Source organism: Melanotaenia boesemani, chromosome 19 (genome assembly GCF_017639745.1).
Source record: "Melanotaenia boesemani isolate fMelBoe1 chromosome 19, fMelBoe1.pri, whole genome shotgun sequence".
Classification (NCBI taxonomy): domain Eukaryota; kingdom Metazoa; phylum Chordata; class Actinopteri; order Atheriniformes; family Melanotaeniidae; genus Melanotaenia; species Melanotaenia boesemani.
In genome coordinates, this window is record NC_055700.1 from 1,677,984 (window position 1) to 1,695,110 (window position 17,127).

Sequence of the window (17,127 nt, forward strand, 5' to 3'; positions counted from 1 at the left end):
TTAGTGCCTTAATATAATAAAATAAATGTTAGACGGCACAAGTCTTTTAAAGATTTATTTAGTGTTTCTTGTGTAATTTATTTCACAAAACCAGAAAAGCTAAAAAATATTCCATTACCTCATTTGATTCAAATACTTTTAAGAATGTCATATGTGCGAATGTCAGATCTGTTTTCTTGTATTTTTGTTTTCTCTTTTTTTCTCTTTTTTATTTGTGTAAATAATAAAAAAAACACCTGACTTAAAAAATTAGGTGGACTTAGAAGATTATCTATCTATCTATCTATCTATCTATCTATCTATCTATCTATCTATCTATCTATCTATCTATCTATCTATCTATCTATCTATCTATCTATCTACTTACCTGTCTGTCTGTCGTTGTTTGTTGTTGTTTGGTTGTTTGTTTATTCGCTAAATTATTCCGTTCATCGCTCAGCGTGCGCGCTCCCGCTACCGATTGCGTCCCCTCGTTGTTTAGAACGCGCTTCGGGGGACGGAAGACAAGACTCGATCTCACTGGTCGAGGAAACCGGTGTTGTTGACACTTCGACAATGGCGGCCGAAGTGAGACAGGAGCTTGCACAGCTGATGAATTCAAGCGGATCGCACAAAGATCTTGCTGCTAAGTATGTAGCGCTGATTCTGATGATTATTAGCTGTTCATAAAAATCGCACACGGTTCCTGTTCAGAACGTAGATGCTGCAGTAACTGTTAGCTAGCAGCCTGATAGCTGCGATAGGGCAAGCTAACGTTAGCTTCCTAGCTTTATTAGCCACATTCCGTCCATATGGCCGGCTGGACGTCACAGACATTCAGTTTTAATTATAACATTGTTATTGCTGTTGTAACTATTAGTTAAAGAAAAATAAAGCCACAGAGGAAACCCAATGCTGAAGTTAGATGTTTTGCTAGCTAATATGGAAGGTAACGTGCTAGCTTCTCTGCTGCTGTGCAAAACGGCTCTAAGCTTGTGTTGTGATACTGTAGCTGTTATAGTATTCTCATCACAATCAGTCTGACCAATCTGCTTGTGCGCGTGCTAAACACTCACGTAGGACGTAAACATGCAGTTTTATGCACTCCATAAAAATATCTGTAATAAATTGTACTGACGTGAAGCTACTTTTAACCTAATTGATTAATATGTGTTAACTATTCTGTCCTGCAAATCGGATAAATGTTTAAGGATACACGCTTGAGAAAATCTGTATATGAGCAAATTTTGTAAAAGAACTTTGTTTTTTTCTGCATGAACCTCTATAAGAGCAGAAAGTGTTGGACTTTCAGTAGCACACAGTCCTTGTAGCTAAAACGTTGCGTGGTTGGTCCAGTGCAGAGCTGCACAGAGTGGAGGTCCATTTAACCAGTAAAACAGTGAAAGCATGGCCTCAGCAACACAGTTAAGGGACAAACTTTCAAATGATGGGTGGGTTCTGTGGGTCTTCATCAGCCATCACCAGTTTCAGTCAGTAGAGACAGCCAGCCAGAATGAAGCCATTTTTTTAGAAAAGGATTTTGAGAGACTCATTCACGCTTTTATAAAAACAAGGTTGGACTATTGTAGCGCTCTGTATGTAGGGGTTAGCCAAGCTGCTTGCTCTCACCTGCAGATGGTCCAAAATGCAGCTGCTCGCTTGTTGATGGGCACCTGTAAGTCGGAGCACATCTCACATGTTCTGGCTTCACTTTACTGGCTTCCTGTTGGTTGTAGAGTCCATTATAAAGTTCTTCTTTTAACGTATAAATTCCTTCAGTGGTCTAGCACCACCATATTTACCTGAGCTGTTTCAGCCCTACACTTTTAAGGTCAGCTGACCAGGAGCTGCAGGTCCTTCCCGGGACGAGGCTGAGACTTAGGGGGGACCGGGCTTTTGCTGTGGCACCAGCTGCCTTCAAACATGAAATAGACTTCCTCGCTGTCTGATTTTAAATTCTTCCTAAAACCACTTACTTTCTTTGGCCTTTAACACCAGTCAAGGTGATGCTTTTATGTTGTTTAAGGTTTTATTGTCTTTGGTCATTTTATACTTTCTTGACTGATGTTTTTTGGCCTGTGTTGTAGTGCATTTATAGATTTACATATGTTGTAAATGATTTGTTGTTGTTTTATTGTTCAGGACTTTGGTCAACAGTGTTGTGTTTAAAGTGCTCTATAAATAAATTGGATTGGAAATGATGAATGACCGACTTTGATCATCCTTCCATCAGTTAGAGTGAAGAAAAACCCAGGTGAGGTTACTTCAGCAGCTCTAACATGCTGGTCGGGACTGAGCAGTTCAGCAGCTTTTTCAACAACAATGCTCAAGTTGTACATCAGAACATGTGCAGAGATGCTCCAGAGGTGTCTGAAAGCAGCTGTTAAGGATGTTATGAGTTGTAGTAAAAAGATGTCTGCTTCCTGTGGATGTGGGACAGATGCCTTGCACCAATATTTCCAGATGTTAAATCTCCCGCATGTATCTCCTGCTGTGAAGTGATTATGTGAACAAAGATCACAAACCAGCTTACCAGCATTATTTCATTATTTATATCTTTCCCTGTGCGTTTAACATTTCTAAAGTTTGTCCCAGGAAAGGTGGTTTCTAATCCGTGAACTCTGTTGCAGATATCGACAGATTTTGGAGAAGGCCATTCAGTTTACAGACGCAGATCAGCTGGAGTCCTTGAAGGCCTTTGTTGAAGCAAGTACGCAGCGGCTGCATCCCCATTGTACACAGCTGGTGTGTTTGGGTGTCACCACTCTGTCTTATAGATTTTTATTTTATTTTGCTACAGTGGTCAATGAAAATGTCAGTCTGGTCATCTCAAGACAACTGCTGACTGATTTCTGCACACACCTGCCCAACCTGCCCGACGCCACAGCTAAAGCGGTGTATCACTTCACCTTGGAAAAGATTCAGCCGAGGGTCATCTCCTTTGAGGAGCAGGTAGACGCTTTCTGACTCCCACAGCTCTGATTCTGATTTGTTTATCATCATTTGGTAAATTACAGGTGAAGAGTCAGCACTACTGTGTGTATGTGAATGATGTTCTTCCTCAGGTGGCCTCAATCAGACAGCACTTAGCAACCATTTATGAAAAGGAGGGAGACTGGAGGAATGCTGCCCAGGTTTTAGTTGGCATTCCCCTGGAAACAGGCCAGAAGTAAGTCAGCGTTTTCCACACTTATGTTTTCCTCTTTTAAGATGTTTACATCTCTAAAAAGCCTTTTGTTTGGCCCTTTAGGCAATACAATGTTGACTATAAGTTGGATACATACCTGAAAATAGCCCGACTCTACTTAGAAGATGATGACCCTGTTCAGGCAGAAGCCTACATCAACAGAGCCTCTCTGCTTCAGAACGAGTCCTCCAACGAACAGCTGCAGATACATTACAAGGTGACGGATCCACAGCGTCTCTGTGGACAGAATGGAAATGTTTGACTCTGTATGTTGTGTTAAGTGCTTGATGCTGCTCTTCGTTGTAGGTGTGCTATGCCAGGGTGCTAGATTTCAGGAGGAAGTTCATTGAAGCAGCACAAAGATACAACGAGCTGTCTTATAAGTCAATTGTCCATGAAAGCGAGCGTCTGGAAGCACTGAAACATGCCCTGAACTGCACCATACTGGCCTCTGCAGGTACCAGCTGGAGATGTGCACATTTTCAGACATTTAGATGGTGGAAAAGCTCAACTTGCTGTTTTATTCCTCTCCTTATTCCACAAATGACTGGATTTATTTCAGGACAGCAGCGCTCCCGTATGTTGGCCACTCTCTTTAAGGATGAGCGCTGTCAGCAGCTGGCTGCTTACGGTATTCTGGAGAAGATGTACCTGGACCGCATCATCAGAGGAAACCAGCTGCAGGAGTTTGCTGCCATGTTGATGCCTCACCAGAAAGCCACCACAGCCGATGGTAAGAAGACGATCGCCTTCCCGCTGCAGGAGCTTCGGCTGGTGGTCCCTGTCTGCCATGCTGTGTGATGCATGGATGAAATCCCAGCTGTGGGAGGACAGACGGAGAGAAAGAGTTAATTCTGTACATAATGGCTCGTTTTAGAGACTTCAGTGACCCAGCACAGAGTCGTTATCCGTTCCAGCAGCAGTCCATCCCAGATTAGCTTGTTTACCCTGAATAAATGTTTAGTTTGATGTATAGTAACAATTAAACAGTCATATTTGTTTCACTTATTGTAATAATCAACCACACTTCGTCCATGATTGACCCTAAAGAAGGACAGATGTTTATAAACAGCTGAACTGGAACTGGAGCGCTGACTCCAGCCATTTGTACAATGAGACATGAAGACTTTCTTTTCCCTGGTGACAGGATCCAGCATCCTGGACAGAGCTGTGATTGAACACAACCTCCTGTCTGCCAGCAAACTCTACAACAACATCACTTTTGAAGAACTCGGAGCGTTGTTGGAAATCCCTCCTGCAAAGGTGAGGAGCTGGCTGGACTAACCAGCTGACTGCATCCAGTAACCCTGGTAACAACTCCTGCTTTTCCTCACGTCTTCAGGCTGAGAAGATTGCTTCCCAGATGATCACAGAAGGACGAATGAATGGCTTCATCGACCAGATCGATGGCATCGTACACTTTGAGAGTGAGTGAAAACAACCCCGGTGTTTTTTATACTGTGCCAGAACTTACTCGTGTCTTTGGGTGACTTAAGCTCACAATATATATTGTTTTGTCTTTAACCCTTAAAACTCCACCAGATCCCTGCAAGAGCTATCTCTTATATAATCAGTAGTTTCTCAGGAACGGTAGCTTCTAAAGGCAGACGGATACGCAGACGGACGGGCCGTTTCGTCCGTGTTCTGTGGCGGTTACAGTAATTTGTTCTGTTTTCAGGCAGCTTAGCTATCCGCCGCTTGATGCAGTTTGAAACGAATGTTACGTACATAAGGGAGCAGAAATGGGCGTTTAACTTTGAAGGTAAATCACTATTCAAAGATCACTATCACTACTATGTTGTTAAGAGACCTCTCTTTAGACCTGGACATGATGATGAAGCCACTTCCTGTCAGACTTTCCACCAATCAGAGAGCTTCGATTGACGGTAACGTCCAATCAGGAGCAGCCAAAGATCAACCAGTGAGCAGAAAGTTCTATGTGTGTGTGAAAAGAAGAAAAATAATGCTCCTCTATGGCTGGAATAAAGCCAAGAAGACGTTTCTGATGCACGGTGGCGCCACAAAGCAGCTGAGCTGGAGTTGGTTTAGTGAGGATAGCAGGTAAATAGTAGCAGGAATAACTGGAAATGAGGAAAAAGTGGAAACATGGAAATAGTTTCTGTTGTGTGTTTGTTTCAATAACAATATTTTTTCTCCTGAAAGCCAAAACTTGAGAGAACGATGAGATGACAAAAGGTTTGGTCACTGTTGATCTGTGTGTTATTTCTACAAAGTTCTGTTAGTAATAAATTCTGCTTTCTTCTTCTGGTCGACCTTTATGCTGCTACATCTATTCATACATTCATTTATCATCATTTTACCTCCCAGTCTGACAGCTGCTACACACTGGTTTATACTGGGATTAAAAACTGCTACAGACTGGTTTATACTGGGATTAAAAACTGCTACACACTGGTTTATACTGGGATTAAAAGCTGCTACAGACTGGTTTATACTGGGATTAAAAACTGCTACAGACTGGTTTATACTGGGATTAAAAGCTACTACACACTGGTTTATACTGGGATTAAAAACTGCTACACACTGGTTTATACTGGGATTAAAAGCTGCTACACACTGGTTTATACTGGGATTAAAAGATGCTACACACTGGTTTATACTGGGATTAAAAGCTGCTACACACTGGTTTATACTGGGATTAAAAACTGCTACACACTGGTTTATACTGGGATTAAAAGCTGCTACACACTGGTTTATACTGGGATTAAAAGATGCTACACACTGTTTTATACTGGGATTAAAAACTGCTACACACTGGTTTATACTGGGATTAAAAGCTGCTACACACTGTTTTATACTGGGATTAAAAACTGCTACACACTGGTTTATACTGGGATTAAAAACTGCTACACACTGGTTTATACTGGGATTAAAAGATGCTACACACTGGTTTATACTGGGATTAAAAGATGCTACAGACTGGTTTATACTGGGATTAAAAGCTGCTACAGACTGGTTTATACTGGGATTAAAAGCTGCTACACACTGGTTTATACTGGGATTAAAAGCTGCTACAGACTGGTTTATACTGGGATTAAAAGCTGTTACAGACTGGTTTAGACTGGGATTAAAAGCTGCTACACACTGGTTTATACTGGGATTAAAGGCGTTTTCAGACTGGTTTATACTGGGATTAAAAGCTGCTACAGACTGGTTTATACTGGGATTAAAAGCTGTTACAGACTGGTTTATACTGGGATTAAAAGCTGCTACACACTGGTTTATACTGGGATTAAAAGCTGTTACAGACTGGTTTATACTTGGATTAAAAACTGCTACACACTGGTTTATACTGGGATTAAAAGCTGCTACAGACTGGTTTATACTGGGATTAAAAGCTGCTACACACTGGTTTATACTGGGATTAAAAGCTGTTACAGACTGGTTTATACTGGGATTAAAAGCTGTTACAGACTGGTTTATACTGGGATTAAAAGCTGCTACAGACTGGTTTATACTGGGATTAAAAGCTGTTACAGACTGGTTTATACTGGGATTAAAAGCTGTTACAGACTGGTTTAAACTGGGATTAAAAGCTGCTACAGACTGGTTTATACTGGGATTAAAAGCTGTTACAGACTGGTTTATACTGGGATTAAAAGCTGCTACAGACTGGTTTATACTGGGATTAAAAGCTGCTACAGACTGGTTTATACTGGGATTAAAAGCTGTTACAGACTGGTTTATACTGGGATTAAAAGCTGCTACAGACTGGTTTATACTGGGATTAAAAGCTGCTACAGACTGGTTTATACTGGGATTAAAAGCTGCTACACACTGGTTTATACTGGGATTAAAAGCTGTTACAGACTGGTTTATACTGGGATTAAAAGCTGTTACAGACTGGTTTATACTGGGATTAAAAGCTGCTACAGACTGGTTTATACTGGGATTAAAAGCTGTTACAGACTGGTTTATACTGGGATTAAAAGCTGCTACAGACTGGTTTAAACTGGGATTAAAAGCTGTTACAGACTGGTTTATACTGGGATTAAAAGCTGCTACAGACTGGTTTATACTGGGATTAAAAGCTGCTACAGACTGGTTTATACTGGGATTAAAAGCTACTACAGACTGGTTTATACTGGGATTAAAAACTGCTACAGACTGGTTTATACTGGGATTAAAAGCTGCTACAGACTGGTTTATACTGGGATTAAAAGCTGCTACAGACTGGTTTATACTGGGATTAAAAGCTACTACAGACTGGTTTATACTGGGATTAAAAGTTGTTACAGACTGGTTTATACTGGGATTAAAAGCTGCTACAGACTGGTTTATACTGGGATTAAAAGCTGTTACAGACTGGTTTATACTGGGATTAAAAGCTGTTACAGACTGGTTTATACTGGGATTAAAAGCTGCTACAGACTGGTTTAAACTGGGATTAAAAGCTGTTACAGACTGGTTTATACTGGGATTAAAAGCTGCTACAGACTGGTTTATACTGGGATTAAAAGCTGCTACAGACTGGTTTATACTGGGATTAAAAGCTACTACAGACTGGTTTATACTGGGATTAAAAGCTGCTACACACTGGTTTATACTGGGATTAAAAGATGCTACAGACTGGTTTATACTGGGATTAAAAGCTGCTACAGACTGGTTTATACTGGGATTAAAAGCTGCTACACACTAGTTTATACTGGGATTAAAAGCCGCTACACACTGGTTCATACTGGGATTAAAAACCGCTACAGACTGGTTTATACTGGGATTAAAAGCTGTTACAGACTGGTTTATACTAGGATTAAAAGCTGCTACAGACTGGTTTATACTGGGATTAAAAGCTGTTACAGACTGGTTTATACTGGGATTAAAAGCTGCTACACACTGGTTTATACTGGGATTAAAAACCGCTACAGACTGGTTTATACTGGGATTAAAAGCTGTTACAGACTGGTTTATACTGGGATTAAAAGCCGCTACAGACTGGTTTATACTGGGATTAAAAGCTGCTACAGACTGGTTTATACTGGGATTAAAAGCTGCTACAGACTGGTTTATACTGGGATTAAAAGCTGCTACAGACTGGTTTATACTGGGATTAAAAGCTGTTACAGACTGGTTTATACTGGGATTAAAAGCTGCTACAGACTGGTTTATACTGGGATTAAAAGCTGCTACAGACTGGTTTATACTGGGATTAAAAGCTGCTACAGACTGGTTTATACTGGGATTAAAAGCTGTTACAGACTGGTTTATAATGGGATTAAAAGCTGTTACAGACTGGTTTATACTGGGATTAAAAGCTGCTACAGACTGGTTTATACTGGGATTAAAAGCTGCTACAGACTGGTTTATACTGGGATTAAAAGCTGTTACAGACTGGTTTATACTGGGATTAAAAGCCGCTATAGACTGGTTTATACTGGGATTAAAAGCTGCTACAGACTGGTTTATACTGGGATTAAAAGCTGTTACAGACTGGTTTATACTGGGATTAAAAGCTGCTACAGACTGGTTTATACTGGGATTAAACGCTGCTACAGACTGGTTTATACTGGGATTAAACGCTGCTACAGACTGGTTTATACTGGGATTAAAAGCTGTTACAGACTGGTTTATACTGGGATTAAAAGCTACTACAGACTGGTTTATACTGGGATTAAAAGCTGCTACAGACTGGTTTATACTGGGATTAAAAGCTGTTACAGACTGGTTTATACTGGGATTAAAAGCTGCTACAGACTGGTTTATACTGGGATTAAACGCTGCTACAGACTGGTTTATACTGGGATTAAAAGCTGCTACAGACTGGTTTATACTGGGATTAAAAACTGCTACAGACTGGTTTATACTGGGATTAAAAGGTGCTACAGACTGGTTTATACTGGGATTAAAAGCTGTTACAGACTGGTTTATACTGGGATTACAAGCTGCTACAGACTGGTTTATACTGGGAATAAAAGCTGTTACAGACTGGTTTATACTGGGATTAAAAGCTGCTACAGACTGGTTTATACTGGGATTAAAAGCTGCTACACAGTGGTTTATACTGGGATTAAAAGCTGCTACAGACTGGTTTATACTGGGATTAAAAGCTGTTACAGACTGGTTTAGACTGGGATTAAAAGCTGCTACACACTGGTTTATACTGGGATTAAAAGCGTTTTCAGACTGGTTTATACTGGGATTAAAAGCTGCTAAAGACTGGTTTATACTGGGATTAAAAGCTGCTACAGACTGGTTTATACTGGGATTAAAAGCTGCTACACACTGGTTTATACTGCGATTAAAAGCGTTTTCAGACTGGTTTATACTGGGATTAAAAGCTGCTACAGACTGGTTTATACTGGGATTAAAAGCTGTTACAGACTGGTTTATACTGGGATTAAAAGCTGCTACACACTGGTTTATACTGGGATTAAAAGCTGTTACAGACTGGTTTATACTGGGATTAAAAGATGCTACAGACTGGTTTATACTGGGATTAAAAGCTGTTACAGACTGGTTTATACTGGGATTAAAAGCTGCTACAGACTGGTTTATACTGGGATTAAAAGCTGCTACAGACTGGTTTATACTGGGATTAAAAGCTGCTACAGACTGGTTTATACTGGGATTAAAAGCTGTTACAGACTGGTTTATACTGGGATTAAAAGCCGCTATAGACTGGTTTATACTGGGATTAAAAGCTGCTACAGACTGGTTTATACTGGGATTAAAAGCTGTTACAGACTGGTTTATACTGGGATTAAAAGCTGCTACAGACTGGTTTATACTGGGATTAAACGCTGCTACAGACTGGTTTATACTGGGATTAAACGCTGCTACAGACTGGTTTATACTGGGATTAAAAGCTGTTACAGACTGGTTTATACTGGGATTAAAAGCTGTTACAGACTGGTTTATACTGGGATTAAAAGCTGCTACAGACTGGTTTATACTGGGATTAAACGCTGCTACAGACTGGTTTATACTGGGATTAAAAGCTGCTACAGACTGGTTTATACTGGGATTAAAAACTGCTACAGACTGGTTTATACTGGGATTAAAAGCTGCTACAGACTGGTTTATACTGGGATTAAAAGCTGTTACAGACTGGTTTATACTGGGATTAAAAGCTGCTACAGACTGGTTTATACTGGGAATAAAAGCTGTTACAGACTGGTTTATACTGGGATTAAAAGCTGCTACAGACTGGTTTATACTGGGATTAAAAGCTGCTACACACTGGTTTATACTGGGATTAAAAGCTGCTACAGACTGGTTTATACTGGGATTAAAAGCTGTTACAGACTGGTTTAGACTGGGATTAAAAGCTGCTACACACTGGTTTATACTGGGATTAAAAGCGTTTTCAGACTGGTTTATACTGGGATTAAAAGCTGCTAAAGACTGGTTTATACTGGGATTAAAAGCTGCTACAGACTGGTTTATACTGGGATTAAAAGCTGCTACACACTGGTTTATACTGGGATTAAAAGCGTTTTCAGACTGGTTTATACTGGGATTAAAAGCTGCTACAGACTGGTTTATACTGGGATTAAAAGCTGTTACAGACTGGTTTATACTGGGATTAAAAGCTGCTACACACTGGTTTATACTGGGATTAAAAGCTGTTACAGACTGGTTTATACTGGGATTAAAAGATGCTACAGACTGGTTTATACTGGGATTAAAAGCTGTTACAGACTGGTTTATACTGGGATTAAAAGCTGCTACAGACTGGTTTATACTGGGATTAAAAGCTGCTACAGACTGGTTTATACTGGGATTAAAAGCTGCTACACACTGGTTTATACTGGGATTAAAAGCTGCTACAGACTGGTTTATACTGGGATTAAAAGCTGTTACAGACTGGTTTATACTGGGATTAAAAGCTGTTACAGACTGGTTTATACTGGGATTAAAAGCTGCTACAGACTGGTTTATACTGGGATTAAAAGCTGTTACAGACTGGTTTACACTGGGATTAAAAGCTGCTACAGACTGGTTTATACTGGGATTAAAAGCTGTTACAGACTGGTTTATACTGGGATTAAAAGCTGCTACAGACTGGTTTATACTAGGATTTAAAGCTGTTACAGACTGGTTTATACTGGGATTAAAAGCTGCTACAGACTGGTTTATACTGGGATTAAAAGCTGCTACAGACTGGTTTATACTGGGATTAAAAGCTGCTACACACTGGTTTATACTGGTATTGTTATTATCATTATTCTTATAGTCTTTTGAAAAGATGGAGGAAAAAAGAAAGACGGGGATAATAAAAGCAAATCAGACATGTTCCCATCAATGGAAGAGAATAAATTCAATTCTACCAGGAATTTTGGTCAAAGAGGCAACATGACAGTTAATTTTACTAAACATGTCATGAGCATATGTGGCCAGAAGGGGGCAGCATCTCCAAACTCTAACACTCAGTGTAACTCAGTCAGAAGAAGAAGCCTCAGCCTGACCGTCACGCCGTCTAAATGTGTCCATGTCATGAAATTCAGAGTTCTAATATTTAACTTTGTTGTTTCTGGCAGCGCGGGAACCGCTTCCTACCTGGGACAAACAGATCCAGTCTCTATGTTTCCAAGTCAACAACCTCCTAGAAAAAATCCGCCAGGCTGCTCCAGAATGGGCCGCACAAGCTATGGAAGCCCAGATGAGCCAATAAACATGTCGGCCCCTCCCTGTCAGATGTTCCCCAGCAGCATCCGAGGAGAAGCCATCAGAATCACCATCAGCTGTTCTACCTGTTTTCCTTCTGGCTGAACTCCACACACCACTCTGCTTTTAAACCACATTTCTGGCTCAGATCTGTGTGTGTGTAACCACATGAAGGCTGTGAATGCACCTCTACGTGTGACTTCATGTGGAGATGGTTGACATGTATAAGCCATTAACCGTGTATGAACCTGTTGCTGCACATTTTCATTTTCATGAAGAGAAATAAATTTGAAACAAACACGCTTCAGCTCAGTGTCTTTTTCTTCAGACGAGGTTCCCTGAAATGTTTGAACTGAGCTTCAGGACAGTTGTTATGTCCTGCAGCTGGAGTTCACAATCTGTCAGGTGACCATTAGGCTGTTTGTGACAACAGCGTCCTCTTCATCAGCTTCTCTTCATCAGGACCACCTTCTAGTACCGGGTCGTCCTCTTCATCAGGTCCACCTTCTAGTACCGGGTCGTCCTCTTCATCGGGACCACCTTCTAGTACCGGGTCCTCCTCTTCATCGGGACCACCTTCTAGTACCGGGTCCTCCTCTTCATCAGGTCCACCTTCTAGTACCGGGTCGGACCTTTTTAATCCTGGTGTGATAGATGAAGCAGGTGGTGGAAACTTTCCTCAGAGGTTTTCTCCATATTAACATGACAGCATCACACAGTTGCTGCAGGTTTGTCGGCTGCATCCATGATGAGAATCTCCCGTTCCACCACATCCCAAAGCTGCTCTACTGGACTGAGATCTGGTGGCTGTGGAGGCCGTTGGAGTCCAGTGAACTCATCGTCATGTTCTAGAAAGCAGGTGGAGATGATCTGAGCTTTGTGACATGGTGCATTATCCTGCTGGAAGTAGCATCAGAAGATGCTCCACTGTGGTCATAAAGGGATGGACATGGTCAACAACAATACTCAGGTAGGCTGTGCTGGTTAAACCAGGACACGTTGGTACTAAGGGGCCCAAAGTGGAACAAGAAAATCTCCCCCCACCATTACACCAGCAGCAGCCTGAAGCGTTGATCCAAGGCAGGATGGATCCATGTTTTCATGATGTTTCCAGCAGATTCTGAGCCGAGCATCTGAATGTGGGGCTGAAATGGAGACTCATCAGACCAGCAACGTTTCTCCATCTTCTATTGTCCAGTGTTGGTGAGTGTGTGTGAAGGTCCATAGGTCCGTCTACGTTCAGGTAATTCATTTTATATAAAATAATATTGAAAATAATCATAATACTAATAATAAGAACAACAATAATATTATTGAACTTAACCAGTCGAGACCACATCTAGTGCAAACATCCCTGATAGTCTGATTAAATGTTGTCTCAGGAACGCACATCTGAGTACATTACATAACATAACCTCTGCATAATGACATGATATTCTACCATATACAGGTGCTCGTTAAAAAAAAGAGAATATCAGGAAAAAGTTGATTTATTTCAGAAATTCCATTCAAAAAGTGAAACTTGTATAATGTAGATATTTACAGACTGACATATTTCAAATGTTTATTTCTTTTCATTTGATGATTATAACTGACAACTAATGAAAACCCCAAATTCAATATCCCAGAAAATTTGAATATTGTGGAAAGGTTCAATATTGAAGACACCTGATGCCACACTGTGGTGGAACGATCTACCAAACTCCGTCCGATCCGCAGAGTCCTTATCCACTTTTAAAAGCAAGATAAAGACTCAGTTGTTTAAGGAGCATTTCCACACTTAGCTTAACTCTTCTACTCAGAATGAGTTAGAAAAATTTAACCAGCTCTTTGGCTCAACCAGGTACTGAAGAAGCTGCTGCACTTACGCCTAAGACGATGTTGTTCAATGAAATCGTAATGTTGTATTTAAACAAAATGACTTACAAAAAAAAAATATATATATATATATATATATATATATATGTATATATATCTTTACTATCCCAGCAGCCTGACTACTTAATTATGACGTCCCATCTTGTTTGAATTCTTGCTTGTGTTGTTCTTCCTCTTAAATGTAAGTCGCTTTGGATAAAAGCGTCTGCTAAATGACTGTAGAATAGAATAGAATAGAATAGAATAGAATAGAACAGAACAGAATAGAATAGAATAGAACAGAACAGAACAGAATAGAACAGAATAGAAAAGAATAGAACAGAATAGATCAGAATAGAACAGAACAGAACAGAATAGAATAGAACAGAATAGACCAGAACAGAACAGAACAGAATAGAATAGAATAGAATAGAACAGAAAAGAATAGAATAGAATAGAATAGAATAGAATAGAATAGGACAGAATAGATCAGGATAGAAAAGAATAGAATAGAATAGAATAGAATAATCAGCTAATTAACTTAAAACAGCTGCTGCAGGCCTTTAAATGACCTCTGGGTCTAGTTCTGTTGTCGTGGGGAAAACTACTGACCTGACAGGTGTTGAGCACCTGTAATGGTCAAATTCTGACTAAAGATGTGTTTCAGTATTTATTCTAAATTTAGATTTCCACTATTTTGTAAAACAATGCAGTGTCCTAATTTTGATGAAAAATACCTTTTTTTATATATATATATCTGCATGTCATCATGGAATGAAATGTTGGATGAAATGTTGGATGAAGTGAAATGTTGGATGAAATGTTGGATGAAGTGAAATGTTGGATGAAATGTTGGATGAAGTGAAATGTTGGATGAAATGTTGGATGAAATGTTGGATGAAATGTTGGATGAAGTGAAATGTTGGATGAAATGTTGGATGAAGTGAAATGTTGGATGAAATGTTGGATGTAGTGAAATGTTGGATGAAATGTTGGATGAAGTGAAATGTTGGATGAAATGTTGGATGAAGTGAAATGTTGGATGAAATGTTGGATGAAGTGAAATGTTGAATGAAATGTTGGATGAAATGTTGGATGAAATGTTGGATGAAGTGAAATGTTGGATGAAATGTTGGATGAAGTGAAATGTTGGATGAAATGTTGGATGAAATGTTGGATGAAGTGAAATGTTGGATGAAATGTTGGATGAAGTGAAATGTTGGATGAAATGTTGGATGTAGTGAAATGTTGGATGAAATGTTGGATGAAATGTTGGATGAAGTGAAATGTTGAATGAAATGTTGGATGAAGTCAAATGTTGGATGAAATGTTGGATGAAATGTTGGATGAAATGTTGGATGAAGTGAAATGTTGGATGAAATATTGGATGAAATGTTGGATGAAATGTTGGATGAAGTGAAATGTTGGATGAAATGATGGATGAAGTGAAATGTTGGATGAAATGTTGGATGAAGTGAAATGTTGGATGAAATGTTGGATGAAGTGAAATGTTGGATGAAATGTTGGACGAAATGTTGGATGAAGTGAAATGTTTGATGAAATGTTGGATGAAATATTGGATGAAATGTTGGATGAAATGTTGGATGAAATGTTGGATGAAATGATGGATGAAGTGAAATGTTGGATGAAATGTTGGATGAAGTGAAATGTTGGATGAAATGTTGGATGAAGTGAAATGTTGGATGAAATGTTGGATGAAGTGAAATGTTGGATGAAATGTTGGATGAAATATTGGATGAAATGTTGGATGAAATGTTGGATGAAGTGAAATGTTGGATGAAATGTTGGATGAAATGTTGGATGAAATGTTGGATGAAATGTTGGATGAAATGTTGGATGAAGTGAAATGTTGGATGAAATATTGGATGAAATGTTGGATGAAATGTTGGATGAAATGTTGGATGAAGTGAAATGTTGGATGAAATGTTGGATGAAGTGAAATGTTGGATGAAATGTTGGATGAAATATTGGATGAAATGTTGGATGAAATGTTGGATGAAATGTTGGATGAAATGTTGGATGAAGTGAAATGTTGGAAGAAATGTTGGATGAAATATTGGATGAAATGTTGGATGAAATGTTGGATGAAGTGAAATGTTGGATGAAATGTTGGATGAAGTGAAATGTTGGATGAAATGTTGGATGAAGTGAAATGTTGGATGAAATGTTGGATGAAGTGAAATGTTGGATGAAATGTTGGATGAAGTGAAATGTTGGATGAAATGTTGGATGAAATGTTGGATGAAGTGAAATGTTGGATGAAATGTTGGATGAAATGTTGGATGAAGTGAAATGTTGGATGAAATGTTGGATGAAGTGAAATGTTGGATGAAATGTTGGATGAAATGTTGGATGAAGTGAAATGTTGGATGAAATGTTGGATGAAGTGAAATGTTGGATGAAGTGTTGGATGAAATGTTGGATGAAGTGAAATGTTGGATGAAGTGAAATGTTGGATGAAATATTGGATGAAATGTTGGATGAAATGTTGGATGAAATGTTGGATGAAGTGAAATGTTGGATGAAATGTTGGATGAAATATTGGATGAAATGTTGGATGAAATGTTGGATGAAGTGAAATGTTGGAAGAAATGTTGGATGAAATATTGGATGAAATGTTGGATGAAATGTTGGATGAAATGTTGGATGAAGTGAAATGTTGGATGAAATGTTGGATGAAGTGAAATGTTGGATGAAATGTTGGATGAAGTGAAATGTTGGATGAAATGTTGGATGAAATGTTGGATGAAGTGAAATGTTGGATGAAATGTTGGATGAAATGTTGGATGCTATGAAACCTGTTGGAATACTCAACATACTCAGATGTGCGTTCCTGAGACAATGAGACAGCATTCAACCAAACTATGAGGGGTGTTTGTGCTGCACTGTTTTCATTAGATGTGATCTGGACTGGTTAAACACTTCTCGAGAAAATAAAAGCATTAAGTTCAATATTATTTTCCTGACTTGTCCACCATGTAAGATGGGGCTTAGTGCGGATAAATTCCAGCGGTTAAACGTAACTTAGCAGTTCGCAGCACACTGATGACAGAAACGGTGAACAATCTGTTGTAATCCGGCTTACTTGTTAACCACTAGGTTTTTATTTTTAAAGTTTGCATTTTATTCATTACCTCGGGGTCACTGTCAGCATTAAAGAACATATGAATGTTTTACATGGGTCAACGCAGCTATTCATGTATGTAAATTTAACATTATTAAATGTTCTTGCATATTGTTACGTGTTTATTTGGGCTTTAATTTTGAAAGAATTATTCTAACTTCCGCGCCACCTGTTACAGTGTAACTACACCCTACTTTTTGCGTACCTCCACCCACTGTGGAGAGTGGGCGGGTAGGGGTCACACAGGTTGAAATGATTGACAGACAGCAGCTCAGCTCACTGGCAAGATGCAAAGCGAGATTCACCAAGCAGCTTCACCACAGAGCGTCTTTGA

At 39.4% G+C, this 17,127-nt stretch overlaps 1 protein-coding gene across 1 annotated transcript; it reads left to right on the forward strand.

The window, feature by feature from the left end:
- Positions 1 to 476: 476 nt before the first annotated feature.
- Positions 477 to 12,091, forward strand: cops4 (COP9 constitutive photomorphogenic homolog subunit 4 (Arabidopsis)). The gene is made up of 10 exons (XM_041970097.1): positions 477 to 629; positions 2,610 to 2,689; positions 2,780 to 2,931; positions 3,045 to 3,148; positions 3,230 to 3,383; positions 3,473 to 3,623; positions 3,729 to 3,899; positions 4,314 to 4,429; positions 4,509 to 4,593; positions 11,665 to 12,091. The coding sequence occupies exons 1-10, from the start codon at positions 556 to 558 to the stop codon at positions 11,796 to 11,798; spliced, it is 1,221 nt and encodes a 406-aa protein (XP_041826031.1). The 5' UTR covers positions 477 to 555; the 3' UTR covers positions 11,799 to 12,091.
- Positions 12,092 to 17,127: the final 5,036 nt, after the last annotated feature.